This window comes from Talpa occidentalis, unplaced genomic scaffold, assembly GCF_014898055.3.
Source record: "Talpa occidentalis isolate TD23 unplaced genomic scaffold, MPIMG_talOcc4v2.1 talOcc4.7, whole genome shotgun sequence".
NCBI lineage: Eukaryota > Metazoa > Chordata > Mammalia > Eulipotyphla > Talpidae > Talpa > Talpa occidentalis.
This window is the reverse complement of record NW_023605083.1, coordinates 2,180,119-2,203,429: the sequence shown is the minus strand read 5'-3', so window position 1 is coordinate 2,203,429 and position 23,311 is coordinate 2,180,119. Positions and strand designations below refer to the sequence as shown.

Genomic DNA, 23,311 nt, shown 5'->3' with positions numbered 1-23,311 from the left:
CCATAAAGGCCTCAAACATGAGCCAGCAGCACATGGATGGACTTGGTCTGTCCACAGGGCTGACCCATCTCATCATTTCAACATGAACCTCTCATGCTGGGACCACCACAGGCCTCTGAGGCTCACAGGCCTCTGAGGCTCACATGCCTATTGTTTCAGAGTCATTTTGACAGTGATGTGCTACCTGGATACAGGAACCCCCAGCGCTGGGCCAGAAGGCGCCAGGACATGAGGCATCTCCCTTCCCCTTCTACATAGATGTGAACAGGCCCTTAGACCAGGAGAGAGAGATAAAAGCGGTCACAAGCTCAGTCCTGCACTGCTGCCACCCAGGCGGATGCTGCTGTCCAGTCCCCTGCAAGTCGGGAGCTCCACACCCCATCACTCAGTTTCTCTGACAACTAATTCTTTTAAGTCACAGATTAAGGGAAAACCTTAACAGTCACGCTTCTTACACATGCCTCCCACCTATTTCATTAATAAAATTCTACACGCCCTTCCCTTACAGCTCTGACCAATATTGACAGCATTCAGGGGGCAGGGTGCGACAGGCAGAGAAGAGGGTCTTCACCTGGCTTCTTCAGGCACAATGATGAAAGACGGCCAAAAATATCAAAGAAATCGTGAAGGTGCTGTTTCCCCGACTGTGGGATCATCGGCAGCAAGGTTATCAACACTAAGACGCCTGTTGTGAGGACCACGACATCGGTGTCCACCTGCAGGAGGAACGGTGGGGTGCAGTATTAGGGTCCAAATTCCGAGGAGGCTGCAGACTGGAGGTTCACCCCTAGACTCACTTCCCGCTCCCTAAGGATTTTAGAGGATCAACACGGAGACAGACTCAGGAGGGAACTGGGGGTTGGTCTGCAGGACTCCTATGCAAACTGCTTCGGGAGATGAGTCTCAACTTGGCTTGGCAACCCCCAGTGCCAGGGTCTTAGGGTGCTTATTTACAGCACATGGGTTGGACGCAAACAAGCTGATATTTAACAGAACAAAGGAACTGCTCCGTTTTGTTCATTCAAGCAAATCCTAAAATATTTACTTTCTTTTAATTAAAAAAAAAAAAACCACTACTACTGACAAGTCACCAAATTTAAAGGAGTATAACAGAAGTATTATTTAAGAGGAAAACGGGGCAGCATAGAAAGCAGACTTAGCAGCTCACCTTTGTGGCAGGATTTAGAGACCAGCAAATAAAAGATGGTGACCTCTGACCAAGTCCGTAGTTCAAGCATCAAGGTCTATGACTTCAGGCTAACTGAAGACACTTAATACCCAATGGATAATGCACCAACTCAGGCTAGCTACAGTGGCTCACTGGACCCATAATTAAATCATGACTGCCTGCCAGATTCAGAAACAAGATATTAAACAAAAGACTATCATGTCAGCTAAGACTGTCATCCATCCCATTTAAAAACGGAACCCATGAGTCTGGAGATCAAGTTTTAAATATATTTAATTTTGTATCAAGCACCACGCCATCCATTATGGCGGCTACCCAGGCAGAACAAGATGAGGTGCCGGTGGGAGAGCCAGGAGTGGGCATGGCCCCAGCAGAAAGGCCTAACCCGATATCACGTGTCAGGACATTCGAGCTGGAGTGACAGTCCGTGAGGCATTTTCCAGGCTTGCCCTTCTGGAAAAGGTAATTGTTTTGCAATCTGAGCTACATGGTATACCTCTAAATTAGATTATATCCTAACCAACCCATTTGCTTTAAAAGGAAATTAAGTTTTTTAAATTGTTCCTAAGTGTTCTTAACCTTAATACCTACTTTTATGATAGCCTACAAGGTGACTCCTTGGGACCCACCTCAAGGGATAAACAGTCACCCCTACTGGCAGAGACAAAAGTCGATTTTCATGGTGCTGCCTCAGATGGATCCAAAGGTACTGTCACCCTGGGACAAATACTAGAGGCTTGCCATCTCTGCGGGGTACAGGCAGTTAATGTTAACCATGTTTTCTTATTTCATAGGTAGGAAACAAGCCTAGGCGCCAACACAGAGCAAACAGCCCTGGGACTTCCGCCGCCACTGTCAACCCTGCAGCCAGGAAGCTCCGTGCATGTTTTGTCCCCATGTCGAAAACTGCCCGAAGCTAAACTCAAGCGGCAGAGAGCACCGCAGCAGGCCGTGGGTCAACAAGACCCCAACTTGTGCTGCAACCAGAACACCTGAAAGAAGAGCCTTTGGCCATTTTTCTAGTAGCTAGAAGGAGAATTTAGAAATGAGGATTCCCCAAAAAGAAACCAGTGTGCTTGCCACTGAAGGAAGAGCGGACACTGATACCACCAAGGAGGGCTGGGAGAAGCTGGCCCTGCCAACCTGACCGTCCTCGCTTGGACAAGGATACCTGACAGCCAGAGCCAGGCCCCAAGCTCTCACCGGGACCAACCACGGTCCACAGCACCCTTGAGGAAAGCCAAACACCTAGAGGTTTGGTAACTCTCAGACCTAAACCTAGTGTGCTTGCTGCCAGTTACTCACTATGTCAGAAGCTATTCACAAAGCCCTTTTGTTCAAACCCTTAGGCATGTCGTACCTTGAGACACTTGAGCAGAGAAGGCAAGAGAGGCGCTTGGGAGAGCTTGTGCTTCCATGGCGGCTGCAGCCTCACCACGTGCCCCAGCAACGCCAGGGCAGGCAGCCGGGAGGCAGCTTTGCCCACGTACTCATTCATTTTGTCCAGGAGGTGCTAGACACGAGAAAAACAAGGGGAATCAGTTTCAGCAGAACTGGAAGGCTGCGAGTCGTGCATTAAGGGAAATTCTCGCAGATGCGTTAACACAAATAAAGGCAGCAGCCACGCACTCCAGGCCCTAAACCCTCTGATGGGACACAAGGGTCAAGCAGGTAAAGAGGTCAAGTTCAAGATGTTTTTAAAACCTTGTTAGCTGTAGGCCTCCCCAGTGGCGCAGTGGGTTGAGCGCCACGCTGTGAAGCTGTCCGCAGCCTCTGCAGTGCCAGTTCAATTCCCGACCAGCCCGGGAAAAACCCACATGGTGCGGTAGACCTCTCCTGTCTCAACCGCTGCTCCCCTTAGCAGCGCATTTCGTCAGTCTGCCTGTTCTGCTCCCCACTCTGTCTCTGGTGAAACCTCTCACCCTCCCACACCTCTGACTGTACCCCAGTTCTTTTATAAATCAATCTTTTGTTAACTGCATTTGGTTGGAGAGAAGGCAGTCAGTTTGCAGTTCCTGAGAAATGGGATCCCCACAAGACAGGTCTAAAGAGGGAGGAGACCCCCTTAAAAGCCCTCTTTTCAGGGGGCCTCCCTGGTGGTGCAAGGGGTTGAGCACCTCACTGTGAAGCAATCCTCAGCCTCTGCAGCACAAGTTCAATCCCCAGCCGGCCAGGGAGCAACCCACATAGCGCAGCAGACCTCTCCTGTCTCGCCCGCTGCTCCCCTCAGCAGTGTACTTCAGTCAATCTGCCTGTTCTGTTCCCCACTCTGTCTCTGGTGAATCCTTTCACACCCCTCCCCGCCCCCCACATTTCTGGCCTGTATCCCAGCTCCTGTATGCTTAAAAAAAAAAAAGCCCTCTTTTTAAAGTACACACAGGCCACTTCATACAGCAACCACTGGGCTGGGCCTGTGGCTGTGGCTGCGGCTGAAGCTGTGAGAGGCTGGAGCTGGGAGCTGTCACTTATTGCCAAGGTGGCCCAGCGCGATGGTTGATTCCCAAATATCAATCAGGCAGTAGAGGTTAAACTGCAGCCAGGGGGAGATGTACTGGAAAAGGCAAATGATGCAAGGCCCTCAATCCTAACGAACTCGCTGACACAGAGAACCTCAAACCTTACCAAGGCTCCAGTTACAACGGGCCATTAGCTACCTACACCAGCAAGAATGAAAGCAAAAACAAAACACAGGGGAGCCCAGAGCGTGGGGTGTCGGGAACCCTTCAATAGGCCCCTCTAGCAGCCTGCACTTACAGACTGATGAAAAGCCTGAACTTCCCCCTTCAAAGCATGGGTTTAAAGATGTCGGGACCTTAGGGGTCAGAGTGTCAGGGGCACATCTGCAGCACCAGAACTACGCTTATTTCAACCACTATGGGCTTTAAATGCCTGTTTCATTTCGTCAACTTTTCAGGAAACATCAGTCCTGCTCATAGTTGTGCGTGTTGTTACCGTGAGGAGCGATGGCACCTGTGGCAGGGAGAAGTGGAGAGGCGGCCCGGGCAGATGCCGCGCAGCACCTGCAGGGGACGTTGGCACGCCCGGCCCCCGCCGGTACCTTGTCGTGTGGCTCTTGCAAGGTGGTCAGGATGTGCAGCACCGGCTGAGAGCTGGTTTCCAAGTAATAATCCACCAAGGTGTTCACAAGCATTGGACCACGGTCTGAATAAAGACAAGGCAAACCAGTAACAGTAACTCCCTTTGACAGTCTAACTGACCTCCGGGGGTCGCCTGTCACCAAACACCAAACTTCACTTTAACGCGCCACCCAGACCTGCCCACCCCACCCCCGCCCCCCCCCACACACAGGCCGTTCCTGCCTCCTGACAGTTACTTAGGCTGGACAGGCTACGTCCAAGTTTAGCTTGTGAAATGCTATCGTTGATTTTTTTTATTGCTGTTTAATGACCAAAAAAACCCTCATACCTGCCGTTAAAGACTCAGGGTACGTGACAGCGCTTACACACAGGCGGAGTCCCCCTTCCCTCGGCCTGCCTGGGGTCTCGCACTGTGGGTATGACGCCCACTTCACAGGGTGTTGTGCATGCCTTCCCAGGTCAGCGCCTAGCCTCGTCCTCTGCACTGACTCCCAGGGCACCCCAGCATGGCTCCACGCGGCTAACTTAACCAGTCCCCCAGGGAAGGATCTTTCTTGGTTTTTTTCCAATTTTTCAATGTACTTCATTCAAAGCTACCATGAAATACAGATTCTTGTAACAGGCCAAATGGTGCATGTTTTTAAACTAATGACACCCCAAAAGGCTGCCACCCAATGATATACTAACAGTGGCCCTTTACAGGATCAATACTTAGTTTTTGCCAACCTGGTAAGCGAAAAAGGGGACTGTTTAAATTTGTATCTCTCTAGCTAAGAGAAGGTAAGCACTTTTCATCTTAAAAATCACATATATGGGGCCTCCCTAGTGGCACAAGGGGTTGAGAGCAGCGCTGTGAAGCAGTCCACAGCCTCTGCGGCGCGAGTTCGATCCCCCCGGCCAGCCAAGGAGCTGCCCACATGGTGCAGCAGACCTCTCCTGCCTCGCCCTCTGCTCTCCTCAGCAGTGTATTTCAGTCAGTCTGCTTGTTCTGTTCCCCACTCTGTCTCTGGTGAATCCTTTCACCCCTTACATCTCTGGCCTGTACCCCAGTTCTTATATACATAAATAAATAAATCTTTAAAAAAAATTGCATATATGGTTTACAGATCAAGGACTATATCTGGGATTTTCTTTAAAATGTCAGGGGGGAGGTCAAGGAGGTAAATGAAGCAATAGAAGTAGAAACGATGAAGTTGGGTTGGTGGGGTTCACAATGTGAACCCCTACTTCTGAGCGTATGTTTGAAAACCTCCATAATTAACACTTTAACCTAGAGGAGCAAACACTGGTATGAAAACATACACGTGCCCCTACGTTCACGCCCACAATGCTGCAGCCAGCACAGAGCAGCCTGAAGGGCCAAGGTGGGCCTGGACAGAGACCGGGGGCAGCGACTCACTGGAGTACTACACAGCTGTTAAAAATGATACAGTCGTGACTTTGGGAACAAAATGGATGGACCTTGAGGTGCTGCTGCTGAGTGAAATGAGCCAGAAAGTGGCAGGCAGTTTCCAGACGGTTTCACTTATATGTGGCACATCAATAGCTATAAAAAGCAAGTTGACAGAGCACAGCAAAAGGAATTCTTAGACCCCCAAAAAATATTCTGGTGGCCAGTGGGGATAGAGGACAGGGAGGGAGCAGGGTAAGAAAAGGGAGAGGCCCGCAGCTCTGGAGTGGGGTAGGGTACGCTTATGGAGGGGTGAAGTTATACTTCCAAAATTAGTTATGTGACGAACCCAAAAAAGTAACTAAAAGTACATAAAAGAGCATGTAAACAAACAAACAAAAAGCATAACAAGGAGCAAACCCAGCAGTGCGTGCCGTCATGGTGGTTTTAAAGACTCCTTCTAGAAGATGAAAACCCAAACCAACCAGTGGGATGGAGTCAGCTCCCAAGCAGCCTGTGGCATGCGGGCCGGTGGGAGGGGAGGTCTGCCTACCAGAAGAGAGGTTCTCCTTAAAGACGGTCGTCACGTCGTCGCGCACACTCAGCACAGGGGAATCCAGCATGGAGAGGAGCTCCCCGATATTTGCTTGTTGGGCCATTCTCTCTCGCGATGTGCTGCGCCGGGGCCAGGACGAGCATCAGAGGCTCTGAAGGCGCTTCATCGGTGCCACTACCAGACTGCAGGGAAGAGGCACAAATGGCATGACCGAACATGCTCACTGTCCCCCCAAGAACTCCCTGCAGGCAAACTTAAATCTGCACCCAGATCTCCTTGACCAAAGCCCCAAACCCTAGGATATGACAAGAAGCCAACGTGTGGTTTGGCCACTCCAGAGTGGAGCAGGTATGACCCTATTTGCCCGGGAGGATGATGGCAGCTCTGCCGTGCCTCACGGTCAGCAGGGCATAGGTGGCCAGCCCGAGCCAGTGACTGCGCACGTCATCTGAAGTCAAGTTCAGGTGTGTCCTCCTGCTCCTCTTGCTTTTCCTTGAGTCAGTCACACTTCTCAGGCATTCATGAGTATTAAGCCACCCAGAATCTTGTGAGAAATGCAATTTCCTGCACCCATTTCAGAACTGAGTGTTGAGCTCAAGAAACTGCATTTTAATAAGCACCCCAGGTAATTTTTATCCAGGTGATCCGTCAGTCTTATTGGAGAAACACTGTTAAAGGAAAGTCCTTCTAAAGAGATAAGCTCCTTCTGCCGGGACACAAAATTTAAAGGAGCAACATCTCCAGAAATGGGCAAATACTAACTTCTTATTAACCACACTCATTTAATTATAGCTTAGGGTAGTTACTGATTTGGTTCTTGGAGAATCAAAAATCATTAGCCACGAAAAAAAAATCTATTAAAATGTCTAAATTCAGGGCCTCCCCGGTGGTGCAGCGGTTGAGCGCTGGGTTGCGAAGCTGCCCGCGGCCTCTGCGGCGCCAGTTCGATCCCCGGCTGCTCCCCGGCCACCGGAGGAGGGTCCCGCATGGCGCGCAGACCTCTCCTGCCGCCCGCTGCTCCCCTCAGCAGTGTCCTTCGGTCCTTCTGCCTGCTCTGCTCCCCGCTCTGGCTCTGGTGAATTCTCTCACCCTCCTGTGCTTCTGACTGTGCCCAGTGCTTGTATAAACAAAACAAACAAACAAACAAACAAATAAATAAAACATGCCTCTATAAAAAAAAATGTCTAAATTCATTACTGACAGCAAATCTCTTACAGGTGAATCAAAAAGGAAGTTAATTTGAAAGGGCTCCGAATGTGTGACCACAACGGGTAAGACAGCATAAAAGAGTTCCAACTGAAACCGAAACAATTTTCACCTCATTGTGAATTGGATTAGATCAAACCTTTCTGTGAAGGTTAACATCAAGCTGCCGGCCTCCTCGCTCACCCAGGACCCCGCGGGATGAGGACAAGCACACGTAGCACCCTCCCTGGTGGACACCCACACGGGCTGCGCAGTGCGCACGTGGCCCAGCGGCACGCCAGCCGGCATGGCGGGCCCCACTTTCAAGAGGCCTTTTTAACAGCGCATTGATCCGGCTGGTGCAGCTCAACTTTAGACAAATCACAAATGAACGCAATTCACACATGTGAGCGCATCTGTCCCCAGTGGGGTTCCGTTCCAAAAAAATTGCTCCCTTCCTCATCTCAGCCTAGGGCAACTGAGTTTGTCTCTGGGCTGGGAAGACAGCGGCGCGAGTGCGGCCGCTCCTAAGGCCGACAGCCCCTGCTGGGCCACCTGAGCGAGGCCACGAGGACGGACGGCGCCCCGCACAGCAGGCGGGCCAGGGCTGACCAGCCGGGCCTCTGCACTTCCTCTGCCGCCGGGAAGTGTGATGCAGGTGTGCAAGTCAGGTTACTGGAGTCTCGCTTTCCAAATGCTTCATATAGGTGGCAAAATTAAGGTTTTATTTTAAAACATATTAGAACAATTTGTGGCAACAAGTTTTCTCTTTGGTTCTAAAACCCTAATCACAGTTTCCAAAATAATAAAGTTTGGACTTTGTGTTCAAGTCTTCATTTAAGTGACCTGAGTGCAAGGATTTTTGACGTTTTAAAAAGCTCCCACAGGGGGGCCAAAAAAAAAAAAAAAAAAAAGGCAAAAACCTCCCACAGAGTCACATCATCCTGTGGCTGGAGTGTGCCCCTTCTGAGACTCAGGTCATCGTCCTAGGGGTCCAAGTGCAGGGTGCTAGGTTGGGAAGACCGACTTATTTGCGAGGCCCCCAAAGAATCCTACGTTTGTGGGTATGGTTGGGGGCCTGAAGGCGGGAAGGGGCCTGCCCCCACAGGACACGGCGTGTGGGGAGATGCACGCGTACAGCAGGCGTCACAGCAGGAGACGGCTGGGAGAAGCCACTGAAGGACAGCCCCAGGGAAGCAGCTCGTCAGGGACAGGCAACAGGAGACAGGAAAAGCCAGGGGTCTGCATCCGGGCTCACACATTTTGGAAAGCTTCGACCTCAAGAAGCGTTCCAGGCAGTGTGTTATCACCTTTAGGGACCACGTCTACCACACACAGTGACAGGTGCCCCTATTGGTGTTAGGGAGCCATGACTGCCAATGCCCACATCCCGCCCCAGCCCTGTCACTCTGCCAGTCTCCTGGATCCCAGACAGAGGCATGACCATCAGGCCACAGCAAACATCTAGCTGACACCTTGACTCTTCCAGCCATGCCCACCCCGCATCTGGCCTGTCCACACACCCTCTGATTTCGCCTATCCCTTGGCTGTCATACCTCACCATCTCCTCTTAGAGACAGAAGCCCCACCCCCCGCCACTCCCCAACCCCCACCCCCTGCACTGTTCATCACTCACCTGCTAGAACTCATTCACTGCCAAACCACCACAAGAGACTCTGAAACGTGGAAATCTGAATCTGCCACCCCCAGTTTAGCATCATCCCATGGCTTCCCAGGAGCCAGAGGAGCCCACCCAGGCGCGGCCCCCCACCCCGCCATCCAGACAGCCAGGGGCTCTTCTCGTGCCACTGGGCCTCCTCCTCTCTGCTCTACTCTCCGTCTTCTCAAGCCCGGGACACTGCTCAAGATCTGGCGCCTGCTGTGCCCGCTGGCCAGCTGTGCTCCCCTTCTGGCCCCTGCCTGGCTGACTTTCAGGTCTCCACTCAAAATGCCACCATCTCAGAGAGGCCCCCGAGCACCCAATCTGAAGAGTGGCGTGGCTGCCAGTCACTACCTTTAAATAAAAGATACTTTCCAATTCACAGAAAGAATCTTGAACCAAGCATAAGCTCCACATCAGATGTGATCCAACAGAATACTGAGTACAATCTCCACAACCATGGAAAACAGAGGTTTACAAAGTCCAGTTTTAGTCCCCACAAAGGCCCAAACCTGGCATCTGGCTCCATCTGGCCTTGACCTTTAGAAGGCATCGACTGCCTACTTGAGCCTCACAGCTGGCAGCCTGGAGCTTGCGTGTGCAATCAGTGACCGCACGGCCAGTGGCCGCCCTCACTCGTAACCCGGGTGGTGACGTGGGGGCACGCAAGCACGCTTGTGCTTCCGCTGATGCCTAGACACTCACTTCCAAACAGAGGGAAGGCTTTCTCCATGTAAAGTCCAAGTTTTGTGTTTTATAGGCTGAAATTCTGCTGGTTTAAGTGTGAATGTATACTTGTTATTTAAAAAAAAGAGCTTCAACGATAAATGTTTATATTAAAAAACAAGAAAATTCAAATATATTAACTAACAATATGAGTATGAGGAGAGCAGATTAGTTAGATAACTTTACAAATTGCAGTTACCACTCTGAGCCAATGCTGATAAAAATTCTAACACGTGGCTAAATAACAGGAATTAAATATTTTTATTTTAACATTTATAGAATTGTTTTATGATGTTTATTACAAACAAAATAACCTTTAAGGTCTACATTTAGTTTGTACTCTTGTTGTCTTACAAGAAAAATCTTATTTGGGAATACTCCATATTCTGTGACGATGAATTAAAAAAAAGAATATCGACTTGTGACCTCAATATATGGCACAAAAAAAAATCTGAAACCACCACTAACAATATCCATGACAAGTCATCTTCAAATCAAACATAGCGAACACAAGGAAAGCTATGTTCCAGAAGGAGGCACGACCAGACACTTGTGCATTTGCCAACTGACCACCAGACAGGCCTTGCAGAAATGCTTTAGGAAGATAATTTCTTGTTCTTTTGCAACTATGGAGACAAACCAGAAACAGAAAGTTTGTCTAAATGACTGCTACAGGCCACCAAGCTTTAGTAACCAAAGGCCTGCCCAAGCTCCAAGTTTCAGCTACAGGTTCATCCTAGAAAACAAAATCTGCCAGAAATGCTGCTGAATAACATTCTGCTTTGCCTAAAAAGGTTAGTGATGGGACAAACCGTGGCAGCTGAAGACAAATGCCGACCAACTTTTTCCTACATTAAAACCTCAGGGCGGGCCTCCCCGGTGGCGCAGCGGTTGAGCGCTGGGCTGCGAAGCTGCCCGCAGCCTCTGCAGCGCCAGTTCGATCCCCAGCCGCCAGGCGAGAGGGTCCCACATGTCGCGCAGACCTCTCCTGCCGCCCGCTGCTCCCCTCAGCAGTGTACTTCCGTCCCTCTGCCTGTTCTGCTCTCCGCTCTGGCTCTGGTGAATTCTCTCACCCTCCCACGCTTCTGACTGTACCCAGTGCTTGTATAAATAAAAATCTTAAAAAAAAAAAAAAAATCAAAGTCCTTTAAAAAAAAAAAAAAAAAAAAAACCTCAGGGCCTCCCTGGTGGCGCAGGCAGTTGAGCGCAGTGCTGTGAAGCTGTCCATAGCTTCTGCAGCGTTGGTTCGGTCCCGGCCGGCCAGAGTCCCACATGGCACGGCACACCTCTCCTGTCTCGCCCACTGCTCCCCTCAGCAGTGTGTTTCAGTCAGTCTGCCTGTTCTGCTCCCCACTCTATGTCTGGTGAATCCTCTCACCCTCCACACCTCTGGCCTGTACCCCGGTTCTTGCACACATAAATAATAAAATATCTTCTAAAAAAATAAATAAAACCTTGAACCTGAAAAACCTGGCTACTTCAAATCAACTGCAATAATGAAAACGTCTGAGACAATTCGAGATTCATGATGCGTGATATTCAGCGCCTCACTGATAGCGACACCTGGCCACACATGACAGTGGGCTCAGTCACGTTCAGCGGACTTGTGGAACAGGTACAGTGGGAAGAACACACACGAAATTTTAAAAATTCAGAGTCAAACTCAGAAAGCTCCCCGTCTCGGTGACAAAGTGCTGCGACCCCTCTGGTATGGTGTCCCCGGGTGTAAACAGACATTGGCCTTCAAGGCAAAAATCCTGGCCTTATTTCACTACTCCTCGAACATACGTGAGGCAGGGATGGACGACAGTGAAGGGTGACCCAGCAGACAGGACATGCGGGCCATCAGCTGGGCAAGCGCCTCACCTGGCGTCCCTACACCCTCCCCATAGCCACGCGGGGCACTCCTGCTGCCAAACACACTGCAGCTCAGCGGGCGGGCGGGTCTCTGAGCCCGGTTCCTGCAGCCACAGATGCGCCCCAGCATTTAGGACAACACATCCTGGGTCAGACCCACCAGTGCCTAGAAACCCTGCAGCAAAGAGTCACCCTTAGAATCTAATTAACACAAGGGACAGGTAAAGCTATCTTAAGAGGCAAGTGCTAATTCAGGGGTTCCCAGAGTCACCTACAGCCTGGAAGAGATCCGGAGCCCCGGTCCCGCCCCGAGCAGATTAAGGGGTGGCTTCCAGTAGCACACTTGGTCTGTTCCATAACCCAAGTGGATGTCTAAGGCACAGCCAGGCTGAGAAGCTCTGCACTAGTTCAGAGTCCTGCCCGGGACACAGGGCTCAACTCAGTTTCCAGGATACCTCTGTGGTCTGCTGCTGGACGTAGGCGACCCGAGTCACGGGCCGCCAAGTCCTAGCATGTGAGTCAGGACAGGGCAGCATCTCAGTGCCCGCGCGTGGCCTGTGAAGGGGCTCACCAACAGTGTGACTGTGAAGGAGAAAGTGACGCACACAGTGCACCACACTGTCTGGCTGGGCAGCAGCCACGAGCACAGTGTCCTGAAGTGGACAAGGTACTTTAGGCCACAGGTGGTCCTTCCCGGCAGGCAGCTCAGGCCGTCCATGTAAAGCCCTGACCACCGCACACTTATGCCCAGCCCACCACTGGGCTGAATGGACCCCTTACCTGTGCTGGGGACAATTGGTACGTCAGTTTCCAGTGCTGTCAACCTGGTGTCCTTCATGGTCGCTGGAGGGGAAAAACACACACGTGATCACCTTACAGTGAAGGGAACCCCAGATGCAATCAGGGGGAGCTCAGGGGTCATCTGCGGGGACCTTCTCCCCACCGGGCCAGACAGGGGTGGCTGGTTCCCACCAGAACGAACACTTGTGTCCCCTGGGTACACGGCCTCTCCCTGTCTACATTTCTTTTTTTTTTTTTTTTTAAAGATTTATTTATTTATTTATACAAGCACTGGGTACAGTCAGAAGCACCGGAGGGTGAGAGAATCCACCAGAGCCAGAGCGGGGAGCAGAACAGGCAGAAGGACCGAAGGACACTGCTGAGGGGAGCAGCGGGCGGCAGGAGAGGTCTGCGCACCATGCGGGACCCTCCTCCAGTGGCCGGGGAGCAGCCGGGGATCGAACCGGCGCTGCAAAGGCTGCGGGCAGCTTCGCAACCCAGCGCTCAACTGCTGCACCACAGGGGAGGCCCATACATTTCTTAAGATCTGGATGCTGGAATAGTCTCTACACAGGCTGACCTTGTACTTGCTGCCTTTTGTTAACTGTTTATTAGCGCTAGGAGTGAATGGGCAGGGCAGGCTCTGGAGTGGCGTGCCAAGTCGAAACCCAAGCTCTGCCACTTATTAGCAATGTGACTTGGTTATTCATCGCAAGTCGCCGACGTCTGGGCTTGTGCATCTATCTCATCAGTAAAGCAGGAGACGGCTGGCACTTCTGAGCTGCGTGAGGACAAAGGGTGACGAGGCCCCGCGCAGTCCCACTTGAGCTCCCTACGGTAGGGGCCATCAAGTGCTCGATGGGCCTGCAGCTCCTCATCACCCACGTGCCCCTCCTTCCCGACACCCCATACCCCTTCAGCACTCCCCTCAGCCCAGCCCCTGGGTCCCCACTTCAGTCCCTGCTGTGGAAGCATGTGCATCCCTGTGCCGGACGTGCTGTCCCACCCCCACCCAAGTGGCCCTTCACCCTTCAAAGGCCTTCACCCTTGAAGTTTCACCTTCGCCCTCGCCTCGTCAGAGAAGTAAGTCCTCAGGGCCCTTCACTCCCAGGCCAGACTGGAGCGGGTCCCCAGTCCACTCTCAGCACCTCTGTTTCTGTCACTTACGATTCTTTGTGGCATAATCCAACTGAGTCACTGAACATGTCCCCTCACCAGACCAGAGGCTACACTCAGGGAGAGGCGGCAGCTACAGAGTCTGCTCCTGGCTTCCGAGTGACTGGGAGTTATGGTATTTCGTAAACGAACGTACAGGGCCCAACTTTGCCTTTGAAACAGCACAACTGAAACTGAATCCCTCTCCAGGACCCGTGCACAATATTCCTGACCAGCTAGCTGGTCTCCCTCTGTCTACATCATCTCACATTAAACGCCCACGTCAACTACGCGGCTGTAAAAACACCGCCGGCGCCCTTCAGGCAGTCTGACTACTGGGCTGTAAGCTCCCGAGGCGGGTCACCTGCTGGTCCTCCCATGAACACCGAGGGCCCGCCTCAGGGTCCGGCGCACGAGAGGTAAACAGACCCCACTCGGGTCAGCCAGGCTTTCATCAGCTTCTTTGGTGGCCATTCTAGGGCAACTGGAGTGGGAAGCTGAGCCTTGAACACTGCTCGTGCCGATCACACGAGGCAGGAAGCGCGGAGAGGCCCTCCACTGACCATCCCGGGCCAAGTCAAACTAGTGGCTGAACGAGCAACACTCTAACAAGTAACGCCGCCGCCAGACGACAGGGCCTCTACTTCCTTGGGAAGCACCTTCTGGGCCTGAAACACAATGGACCTGTGGTCCGGGCAAGCGTGCGTACGGCGGGCCGGCCTTGCGGGAGGGCGCGCGAAGCTTCCGGACAGGGTGTACACGCACCGCCGCCACTCCGCTGGGGCAAGAGCCTCTGTCTTCAGAACTATAACATCAGCTGGTAGTTTAATGAGTCATGTAGACTTCCTCCTGCAATTAATCCCAGTTGGATCTATTAACTGAAAAGGAATATCTGAGGCGAGGATAGAATTAGGAGAGACACAAGACGAGATCCTGCAGCCTGTCACCACGCTCGCTGCCCTAGATACAGACACCGGCCCAGGAACCCAGTGACTGCTGTCGAGTGCCGGCATGGAGGCCCTGGGCCTTCCCTGTCACTAAAGAAACGGCAAAGTACTGAATCGGCCACAATTTAACATGGACATGCCAGAGGCTACCTGCAGTGCTTACACTTCTCCATGTCTAGCTGTCGGCGCCCACACAGCCCTGCCATCGAACAAGCACCGTTACTCCGCTCAGTGGCGTGAGCTGGGACCTGTGTGCTTCCTGCTCAGAAGTTGACACCCGAGGGGTGGGAATGAAAGCAGCTGTCAGAGCAGAAAAGGGTCAACCCACATTCTCTTCAAGGGCCAAAGGAGAAAAGACACTTACCCCAGACCTATAGTTTCCCTTTTTTAAAAAAAGATTTTTATTTATTTATGCATACAAGTACCGGGGTGTAGGCCAGGGATATAGGGGGTGAGAGCGTTCCCCAGAGACAGAGTGGGGATAGAACAGGCAGATCCATTGAGACACACTGCTGAGGGGAGCAGCGGGGAGACAGGAGAGGTCTGCTGCGCCCTGTGGGTCAGCTCCCTGGCTAGGGTTTGAACTCAGGCTGTAGTGACTGGTGATAGCTTGATAGTGCTGAGACCTTAACCCCTGCGCCACCAGGGAGGCCCTAATTTCCCTTTTTGTTAACTGGCCCAAAAACTGTGTTCTCACCTAAATGCGGCGTTACAATTGTAATTCTACAAGCTTTTTTGAATAAAAATAAAGGGTAGCTTCGAGGAAGAGGCTGAAGCTCTGTTTCAGCACTGCGACATTAAACAGAAGCTTGGGTCCATTCTCTCCCAGGAGTCACTTTGATTAACTTCATTCTTTCTGTTCACAGGTGGTTTCTGTCGCTGGGATCACACAAGAACTGCAGGGAAGTGACACGCGATTTCCCGACACATCACTGCCCCGGCAGGATGCACGGTGCACTGCACGGACCAGGGCTACATGCTCCAGGTCTGCAGAGGAGCTAAGCTGCCCTTAGAAAATATCTGCTCTGAGAGTATCGGTGGAACATTCAGACCTTTGGAAAGCCAGGGTGGCCTCCCGTCCGCTGGGGCTCGTCAGAACTTCCAGTCACATGAAGTGGGTGACCACATCGCCTACTGCCTAAGATAAACCCATCCACCCTGCTCTGTGATGTAAAAACAGAGCCACATGTAAAATATTCTTTCAATTTTTCAATATTCTTCAGTATAGCCTGTTCACGATACCATGTTTTTGACACTCAGGTATTTATCTAAAAAATTCAAAGACGATTCGGATACAGTTCAGGTACACAGACGACTTTATTATCAAGTACAGAAGAGGCAGAGCAGAAGCAGCACATCATGTTACCGGTACGGACACTGATGTCACGGTGATAACACACCATTCTGCTCAGCTCAGGCTCAGGAACCTCAGGGCATCTCTCTGAATAATACTGTATCAGGTGAACAAAGTTGCCTTCAGCACAAATGCATCCAAAAGGGTTAAGGACGTGTTGCAACTCTCTCTTCCTGCCCATGCACAGGAGGAATGGGATGGGGCAGGAGATGCTACTTAGCATGTGAGAGCAAACAGCTGAAAGCAAAACCTGCCAAAACGTGTAGTCATGTGTGATTTCCACGGTCTCAGCAGCTGCAGTCCCTCCCAAGGTCATATCAACTGGGGCAGGAGAGCACCAGAGTCTCCACCCAGAACCTCGGAGCTAGGGACCCAGATGGACAGCGCGCTGGCGCTTCCTCGCCACTGCAGAAGGGGATCCTCCAGGAACCCACCTGCAAGTGTGGCCGAGCACCGATGATGCTCACTCCTTTTACAAATGTTTCTTAGGTTTTGCCTTTCTATGACATGAGCAAATTATTTACCAGGAAAATACAGGTCAGACAAATTACATGTCTCCAAAGAACTCACTATACCAAGTGTCCCCTAAAAGAGAAAGAAACCTAAGTAAACTACAGATTTCTTCAGGTTTCAAGTTCGCTGACCTAAAACAGAAATATCCTGGGAAATAAAGGCGCAGGGCCTGATGGCCTACAACAGCATTTCTCAGATGGTCCTCACACCGGCAAACAGCAGCGTCACCGGGGGCCTGTTAGAAATGCAGATGCCTGGGCCTGGCCCCAGACTTATGAATCAGAAGCTGTGGGAGTAGGGCCTGGTCCTCTAGGTGAGTCTAATGCCCACGACAGGCGGAGAATTATGGGAGTAGGAAGAAGAAAGGAGGATGAAGGCACGGAACATTAAATAAAGACATTTAAAATTTAAAAATATGTATACACACTTTTAGGTTCAAAGGGGAAAAACAGCTACTGCAGAGACCTTGGAAGAAAGCCCAGTGGAATTCAGTCAGGTGTTAAAGGTACCCACATAGACTAAGTGCCAAGGCTGACAGGCATTTAGCAAGCCACATACCTGCATTCCCACTTCTATTTTTTTTTTCCCAAGGTGGCACCTAAGGCTGCCTTGCCAGTGAAGTGTTAGGATCCTTCAATAGAAAGTTTAACAAAATGATTTTTAATACAGTGCAGACACTCACCTCTAAATGACTTGGGCCTTTCCTACCTACTAGTTTAAAGAAAAATTATTTTTAACAAAGCCCAAATCCCTTTTTTTAAAAAGATTTATTTATTTATGCATACAAGAGCTGCGGAACAGGCCAGAGGCGCAGAGGGTGAGAGGATTCACCAGAGACAGAGTGGGGAACAGAACAGGCAGATTGATCAAAGTACACTGCTGAGGGGAGCAGCAGGCGAGCCAGGAGAGGTCTGCTGCACCATGTGGGTAGCTCCCTGGCGGGGAATCGAACTCGTGCTGCAGTGGCTGCAGACAGCTTCATAGGTTGCGCCTTAACCCTTGCGCCACCAGGGAAGTCCCCAAATCCATTTTTAAAAGCAGTTATTTATTAGAAAAGATCAGCTGGACTTCCATCTGGGCTCATGAAGCTCCTGGAGCCACAACCAAAACATCTGTATGGGTCTGTTGGCAGTGACAGGACAAGAGGCATATCTGGCCCCTAACTTCCCACAGACTTAGGGGAACTGAAGCCCCCAAAAAGTTCAGACTCGCTGACCTAAAAGATAGTTATGAGGGCCTCCCCTGGTGGCGCAGGTGGTTGAGCGCAGCGCTGTGAAGTTGTCCGCAGCCTCTGCAGTGCTGGTTCGATCCCAGCCGGCCGGCGAGGGTCCCACATGGCACGGCAGATCTCTCCTGTCTCGCCCGCTGCTCCCCTCAGCAGTGTATTACATCAGTCTGCCTGTTCTGTTCCCTGCTGTGTCTCTGGTGAATCCTGTCACCCTCCCACGCATCTGGCCTGTACCCTGCTTCTTATATAAATAAATAAATATTTTTTAAAAAGAGAACATAATATAGCTTTAAAAATAAAAGAGACAGCTTATGAGATCAGCAGTTTGGGCAGTTTATCACAGTGCAAGATGAAATATCTGGGGTCAATCAACAGGGTGCCGGTCCCAGCTGAGCCCCAGAACGGGCAGCCTAAAGTGACTTACTTCAAGAGCCCCTAAGCCTCAGGGTCCCCGCCTCCCCAAGCCATCTCTAAAGGGAGGGTTATCAGGCTCACACATGTTAAGCACAAATACTCCATAAAAGAAACTGTGTTATAACAATATCACTACTAAAGAAAATGCAGTGCTGGGGACATACTGCTTAGCAGTCTACCATAAGCAACTTATACCTGAAATGTCACTCTTGGTCAGGATGGATACACTGCTGGGTCCTGCTGGGTGGGCGACTTCCAGCAGCCAGGTCTGCAGACTGTGGAGGGGTCACAACACCTGTTCTTCCCTATCACTCCCCACTGTGCCTTCCATTACCAACACAAGGGTGAGGTGCTCCCATTACTCAAATGTCATGGTCCCTACTGCCATGACAGGTATTTGAGAATGAGACCTCTGAGTTCTAGGCCAGTGACAAAGGTGACTTGTTTTATGTCAAAACTACATTTTTTTTTAAGGATTTATTTATTTATGCATACAAGAGCTGAAGTACAGGCCACAGGTGGGGGGAGGGGTGAGAAGATTCCCCAGAGACAGAGTGGGGTAGCAGAACAGGTGGATCTACTGCAACACACTGCTGAGGGGAGCAGCAGGGAGACAGGAGAGGTCTGCTGCGCCATGTGGGTCAGCTCCCTGGCCGGGGATCGAACTCATGCTGCAGTGGCTGCGGATAGATTCACAGTGCTGTGCTTAACCTCTTGTGCCACTAGGGAGGCCCAAAACTACATTTTTAAAGCGTTTTACTCATTAGATGACAATTTGAACTCATTCAGCCTTAAAAAGTATCCTGTCACCTTCTGCTACATTCCTGTACAGAACTAAAGCTGGCATTACATGAGAAGGGACAAGAAGAAATTAGCAAGGTCCTGGTATATTCCATATATGACTTTTCATTCTCCCCCATAAAAACAGACAACAGACTTTGAATTATTATTTTCTAGTAACTGTAGTCTTAACAGTAAATCAGAAAAAGAACAAACTAAATTGCTAATGACAAACCTCTTTCATATCTATTTAAATGGGAAAAATGAGTATTTCATGCAAACTGAATTACATTAAATCATTATCTACCAATGATCTGAGGGGGAAAAGTTCAGTGTTTGAGCATATACTAGATGAGTATAAGAAGCCACATGTTTGAATGCCACGAGTATACTTTCCTGTCATGCCTTTTTTTTTTTTAAAGATTTATTTATTTATTTATACAAGCACTGGGTACAGTCAGAAGCACAGGAGGGTGAGAGGATTCACCAGAGCCAGAGCGGGGAGCAGAACAGGCAGACTGATGAAGTACACCGCTGAGGGGAGCAGCGGGTGCAGCAGGAGAGGTCTGTGCGCCATGTGGGACCCTCGCCGGTAGCCGGGGATTGAACCAGCGCCACAGAGGCTGCGGGCAGCTTCGCAGCCCAGCGCTCAACTGCTGCACCACCGGGGAGGCCCTCCTTTCATGCTTATGGATGAATGATAAACAAAATGATAAACAAAGATGGATGAGTGATAAACAAAACTAATGCAAATAAAAGTAAGCTATCAGAGGGCCTCCCCGATGGCACAGCGAGCGGTTGAGCGCTGGGTTGCGAAGCTGCCCACAGTTTCAGCGGCGCCGGTTCAATCCCCGGCCGCCGGGCGAGGGTCCCACATGGCGCGCAGACCTCTCCTGCCGCCCGCTGCTCCCCTCAGCAGTGTACCTCAGTCCTTCTGCCTGTTCCGCTCCCTGCTCTGGCTCTGGTGAATTCTCTCACCCTCCCGCGCTTCTGACTGTACCCAGTGCTTGTATAAATAAATAAAATCTTAAAAAAAAAAAAAAGTAAGCTATCAGAGATTTGTAACATGAAGAACATATAGGGAATTGCCTTTTAAAAAAGAAGATGGGCCTCCCTGGTGGCGCAAGGGGTTAAGTCTCAGCACTGTCAACCTATCCTCAGCCACTGCAGCGTAAGTTCGATCCAGGGCCAGGAAGCTGACCCATAAGGTGCAGCAGACCTCTCCAGTCTCTCCCGTTGCTCCCCTCAGCAGTGTATTTTAGTCAATCAGCCTGTTCTGCTCCCCACTCTGTCTCTGGTGAATCCTTTCACCCCACCTCACTACACCTCTGGCCTGCACCCCAGCTCTTACCTGCATAAATAAATAAATCTTAAAAAAAAAAAAAAAAAGAATGTGACATAAAAAAAATAATGAGAGGATAAGCAAGTCACACCCAAACCAATTCCAACTGTCAGGCTAAAAGTTTTGCTTTGTTATTTTAAAACCATTAACAATGACAGTTTTGTCAGGACAGTTAATTGAAGGCCCCAGAGGACTTCAAATCACAGAAACTTAGAAATACTCTTCTTTACCACCCAACTCTCCTTTCCCAGATGAAGAAACTGAGGCCCAGAGAACCTAAGTGACTTGCTAAAAGTCAAAAGCTGACTTTCAGGAAAGCTCGGAAGGATTGGCGTATTGCTGTATTCAGCTCAGCTACAGCCAAGAATATCCAATTAATTCCAGGAAAAGCTAATTTTAGTCACTATGGCCCTGGAACCCAGAAAAGAACACACCTACACCCTAACAAACTTTAGAAGACAGAGCTGTAAGATCAGGTCAGCTGTAATTCACAGTCCTAAACTCACCCACCACCACACACTCCCGAGGCTAGAAGCTATTTTTAAGAAAAACTTCTGCAATAAATTATAAATTAAAAGACAAATGCCAAATTGATCCTTTAAGCCACTTGTCCTCATCCTCTGCTGCACATCAGAATCACCTCTGATTTCTTCCAAAATGTCCCCCCAGAGCGAATATGCAGGACCGCTTACATCTATGGGGCAGGGCTGAACTCCATGGCCCTAGATCTCGTTTCCAAGGACATCCTTATTCTGAAACGCCACAGACAGGTATGGACTCCATTTGCCCCAGTAAGACTGTTCAGTTTCATCTCACAAAAGAAACCAAGCGTGCCCAGGGGCTTCCGACTACACAACAGCCTGTCTTCCGAAGCAGCAAGGAAGAGTACAACTGAGTCACAGAAGTTGAGACACTCTGATTTTAAGACAAGTGAGGCGTGCAGTCGAGGTCTATCCAGGAATTTAGGAACATACCAAGGCTCAGTGACACCAGGAAATGCATGAAGCAAAGAAGGCTTACATCATCCACCATGCCAGGCACGTGGTGTCAGAGCGTTTCGGATAAGATATTAACTTCAGTAAGAGGATATTTTCCATTTACATCGTCTATAAATACCCCTTAAGTTTATACCAGGTGGTTAAAGGAAGATTCTGCAGCTCCCCAGGGCAATAGCAAAGAATGTTTCAGTGTTTCTGAGGAGCCTCATTTGCCTGATGCATGACTGTTAAAGGTGCATTTCCCTACACCATCCTAAATCAGTTTTCACATTTGCATATTCCAGGTTTACTCAGCAATGTTCAACTTAAGAATCACAGGTGGTTGCTCAGTAAATCAAGGGCTCCCAGAAGATTCACTTTTATAATGCTTGTTGAAATTTACAGCCCCACTTTTGCATGTTTGAATTCAGATGACTCCAAGTTGATCCCAAAATTATAAATCAAAGTCTCTCAGAAGAGTATTATTCTATTTTAGCACTTTTACAGCTTACTCTATGGAAAGTGAAGTGCTATTTCCATGCTTTCTATAAAAAATTCAGCAAGGATTGTCGCAGGACTTCTTTCTGCAGACAACTCATCCCTTTTATAAAAACATCAAATACTTTCCAGCCTAATTTAGACTAACATGTTTATATGCCCAACCCTGCCACCCCAAACAAAAGCCAAGGCGCATTAGCAAGTGCACCCCTCTCCAAAATCCAATGCACACACAGGGACTTGTGCTGGAACACTGGCCAACTGATTAACTCTAATCTCTTAGAATGACAGGCCAGCTTTGATCAAATAACAGATAACTGAGTCATGTGAGTAGAAATAATGGCCAGGCACACAGGCTCTGGAATCAATCGGACCCCAGTTCCAGTCCTAGAAGTGTGATTTCAGGCCTCAGTTTCCTCCTCCAAGAAAGGGAGCTACTAACAGTGGCTGTGGCTTCCCTTTGTCCCCAGGACTACAGGAGATGATGGCTGCGAAGCACTTGCACAGTGATTACTCCATCAACAGGAGCTGTTATTAGTTGGGAGGGCCGAGCCCCCTCCCAAGTTCCAACCCCCCCCCCATCCCAAACACACGAAGCAAAACTCTTTTTACGTGATACACAAAGAAAGGGCTTTAGTGTAAAAAGGTCTGGCTCTCATCTTGGTCCTCGGGTTCCTCCAATGAATGAATGAGCGTCTAGGAGCGGCTCTGCACATAGCTGCCTCTTAAGAATCTCCTCTGCTGACTTTAGGGTAACTGTCTTTCCCCGTCAATCACACACCCACAAGCACCCCCGGAGCGAGGCTCTCCGGCCGTGCAAATTCCCGCGGCGACACCGCGTCCAGGCGAGCCTTGGAAGCCCACAGGCGGCCTCCATTCATTCTGCCCCGACCCCTGACCCCTCTGCTCAGCCCTGGGACCAGCCCCCCCACCCCACCCGGCCCTTACCCTCCCGCCGGGGGTCCCTCCCCGGTGCCTCGGCACCTCGCGTGACCCTGTCACCCCAACAAGTGAGGGGCTGGCGAAGGACCCAGCTCACCCCTGCCCTCGGCACCGCGGCCCGGGGTGCAGCCGTCCCCTCGGCCGCCGAGGAGGGGCGAAGAGCCGGCCGGGCCCGCCCCTCCTCCCCAGGGACCCGCCAGCCCCCGCGGGGCCCCGCCGGAGAGAGCGCGTAATAGAGGGAGGGGACAGCCCCGCGAACTCCCCTTCCCCGGACCCCCTCCCCAGGCAGCGGGCCTCTTGCCCTGGCCCCCCAGGGCCTCCCAGACTGGGGTTGTGGTGCCCCGGCTGCCCCGAGAAGCCCCTATGAGAGAGAGGGGGCGACACCCCCATACTCACCCACCGTCTCCTCCCCCTCAGCTGTTTACCTCACAGTTCTTCCAGCCGACAGGGCGCCGCCATCTTGGACGTACAGCACCTCCCCCGGGCGTGACGCGTCCACGGCGGCCGCCGCCTCCGCCACGACAAAGAGTCCCCCGCGCGCGCTCGTCTCCAGCTCGAGTCCAGCGACAGGCGACAGCGGCCGGCCGCCCCGCTGGACGGGCGGGGCCGTCCCGCTCATGACCTGGGGCGCGATGCCGCGGAGGAAGAGCGAGGAGGGCTGGGACGACAGGGGGCGGGGACGGGCGGAGGGATCCCGACGGGCGGCCGCTGAGAGATCTT

At 51.0% G+C, this 23,311-nt stretch overlaps 1 protein-coding gene across 4 annotated transcripts in view; it reads right to left on the bottom strand.

Moving 5' to 3' along the window:
• TSC1 (TSC complex subunit 1) overlaps window positions 1–23,100 on the bottom strand; it is a 44,048-nt gene extending 20,948 nt beyond the window's left edge. Inside the window, exons 1-6 of one of the 4 annotated variants that reach the window (XM_037492904.1) lie at window positions 22,988–23,100; window positions 12,442–12,504; window positions 6,231–6,415; window positions 4,248–4,351; window positions 2,550–2,702; window positions 572–716 (exon numbers count right to left, since the gene is read on the bottom strand). In XM_037492904.1, the coding sequence (XP_037348801.1) occupies window positions 572–716; window positions 2,550–2,702; window positions 4,248–4,351; window positions 6,231–6,336 (508 nt within the window). In that variant the 5' untranslated portion in view covers window positions 6,337–6,415; window positions 12,442–12,504; window positions 22,988–23,100. Of the gene's footprint in view, window positions 1–571; window positions 717–2,549; window positions 2,703–4,247; window positions 4,352–6,230; window positions 6,416–12,441; window positions 12,505–22,688; window positions 22,729–22,987 lie in introns of those variants that run through there. The other 3 variants (XM_037492906.1, XM_037492907.1, XM_037492908.2) reach the window with 3 other exon arrangements.
• Window positions 23,101–23,311: the final 211 nt, after the last annotated feature.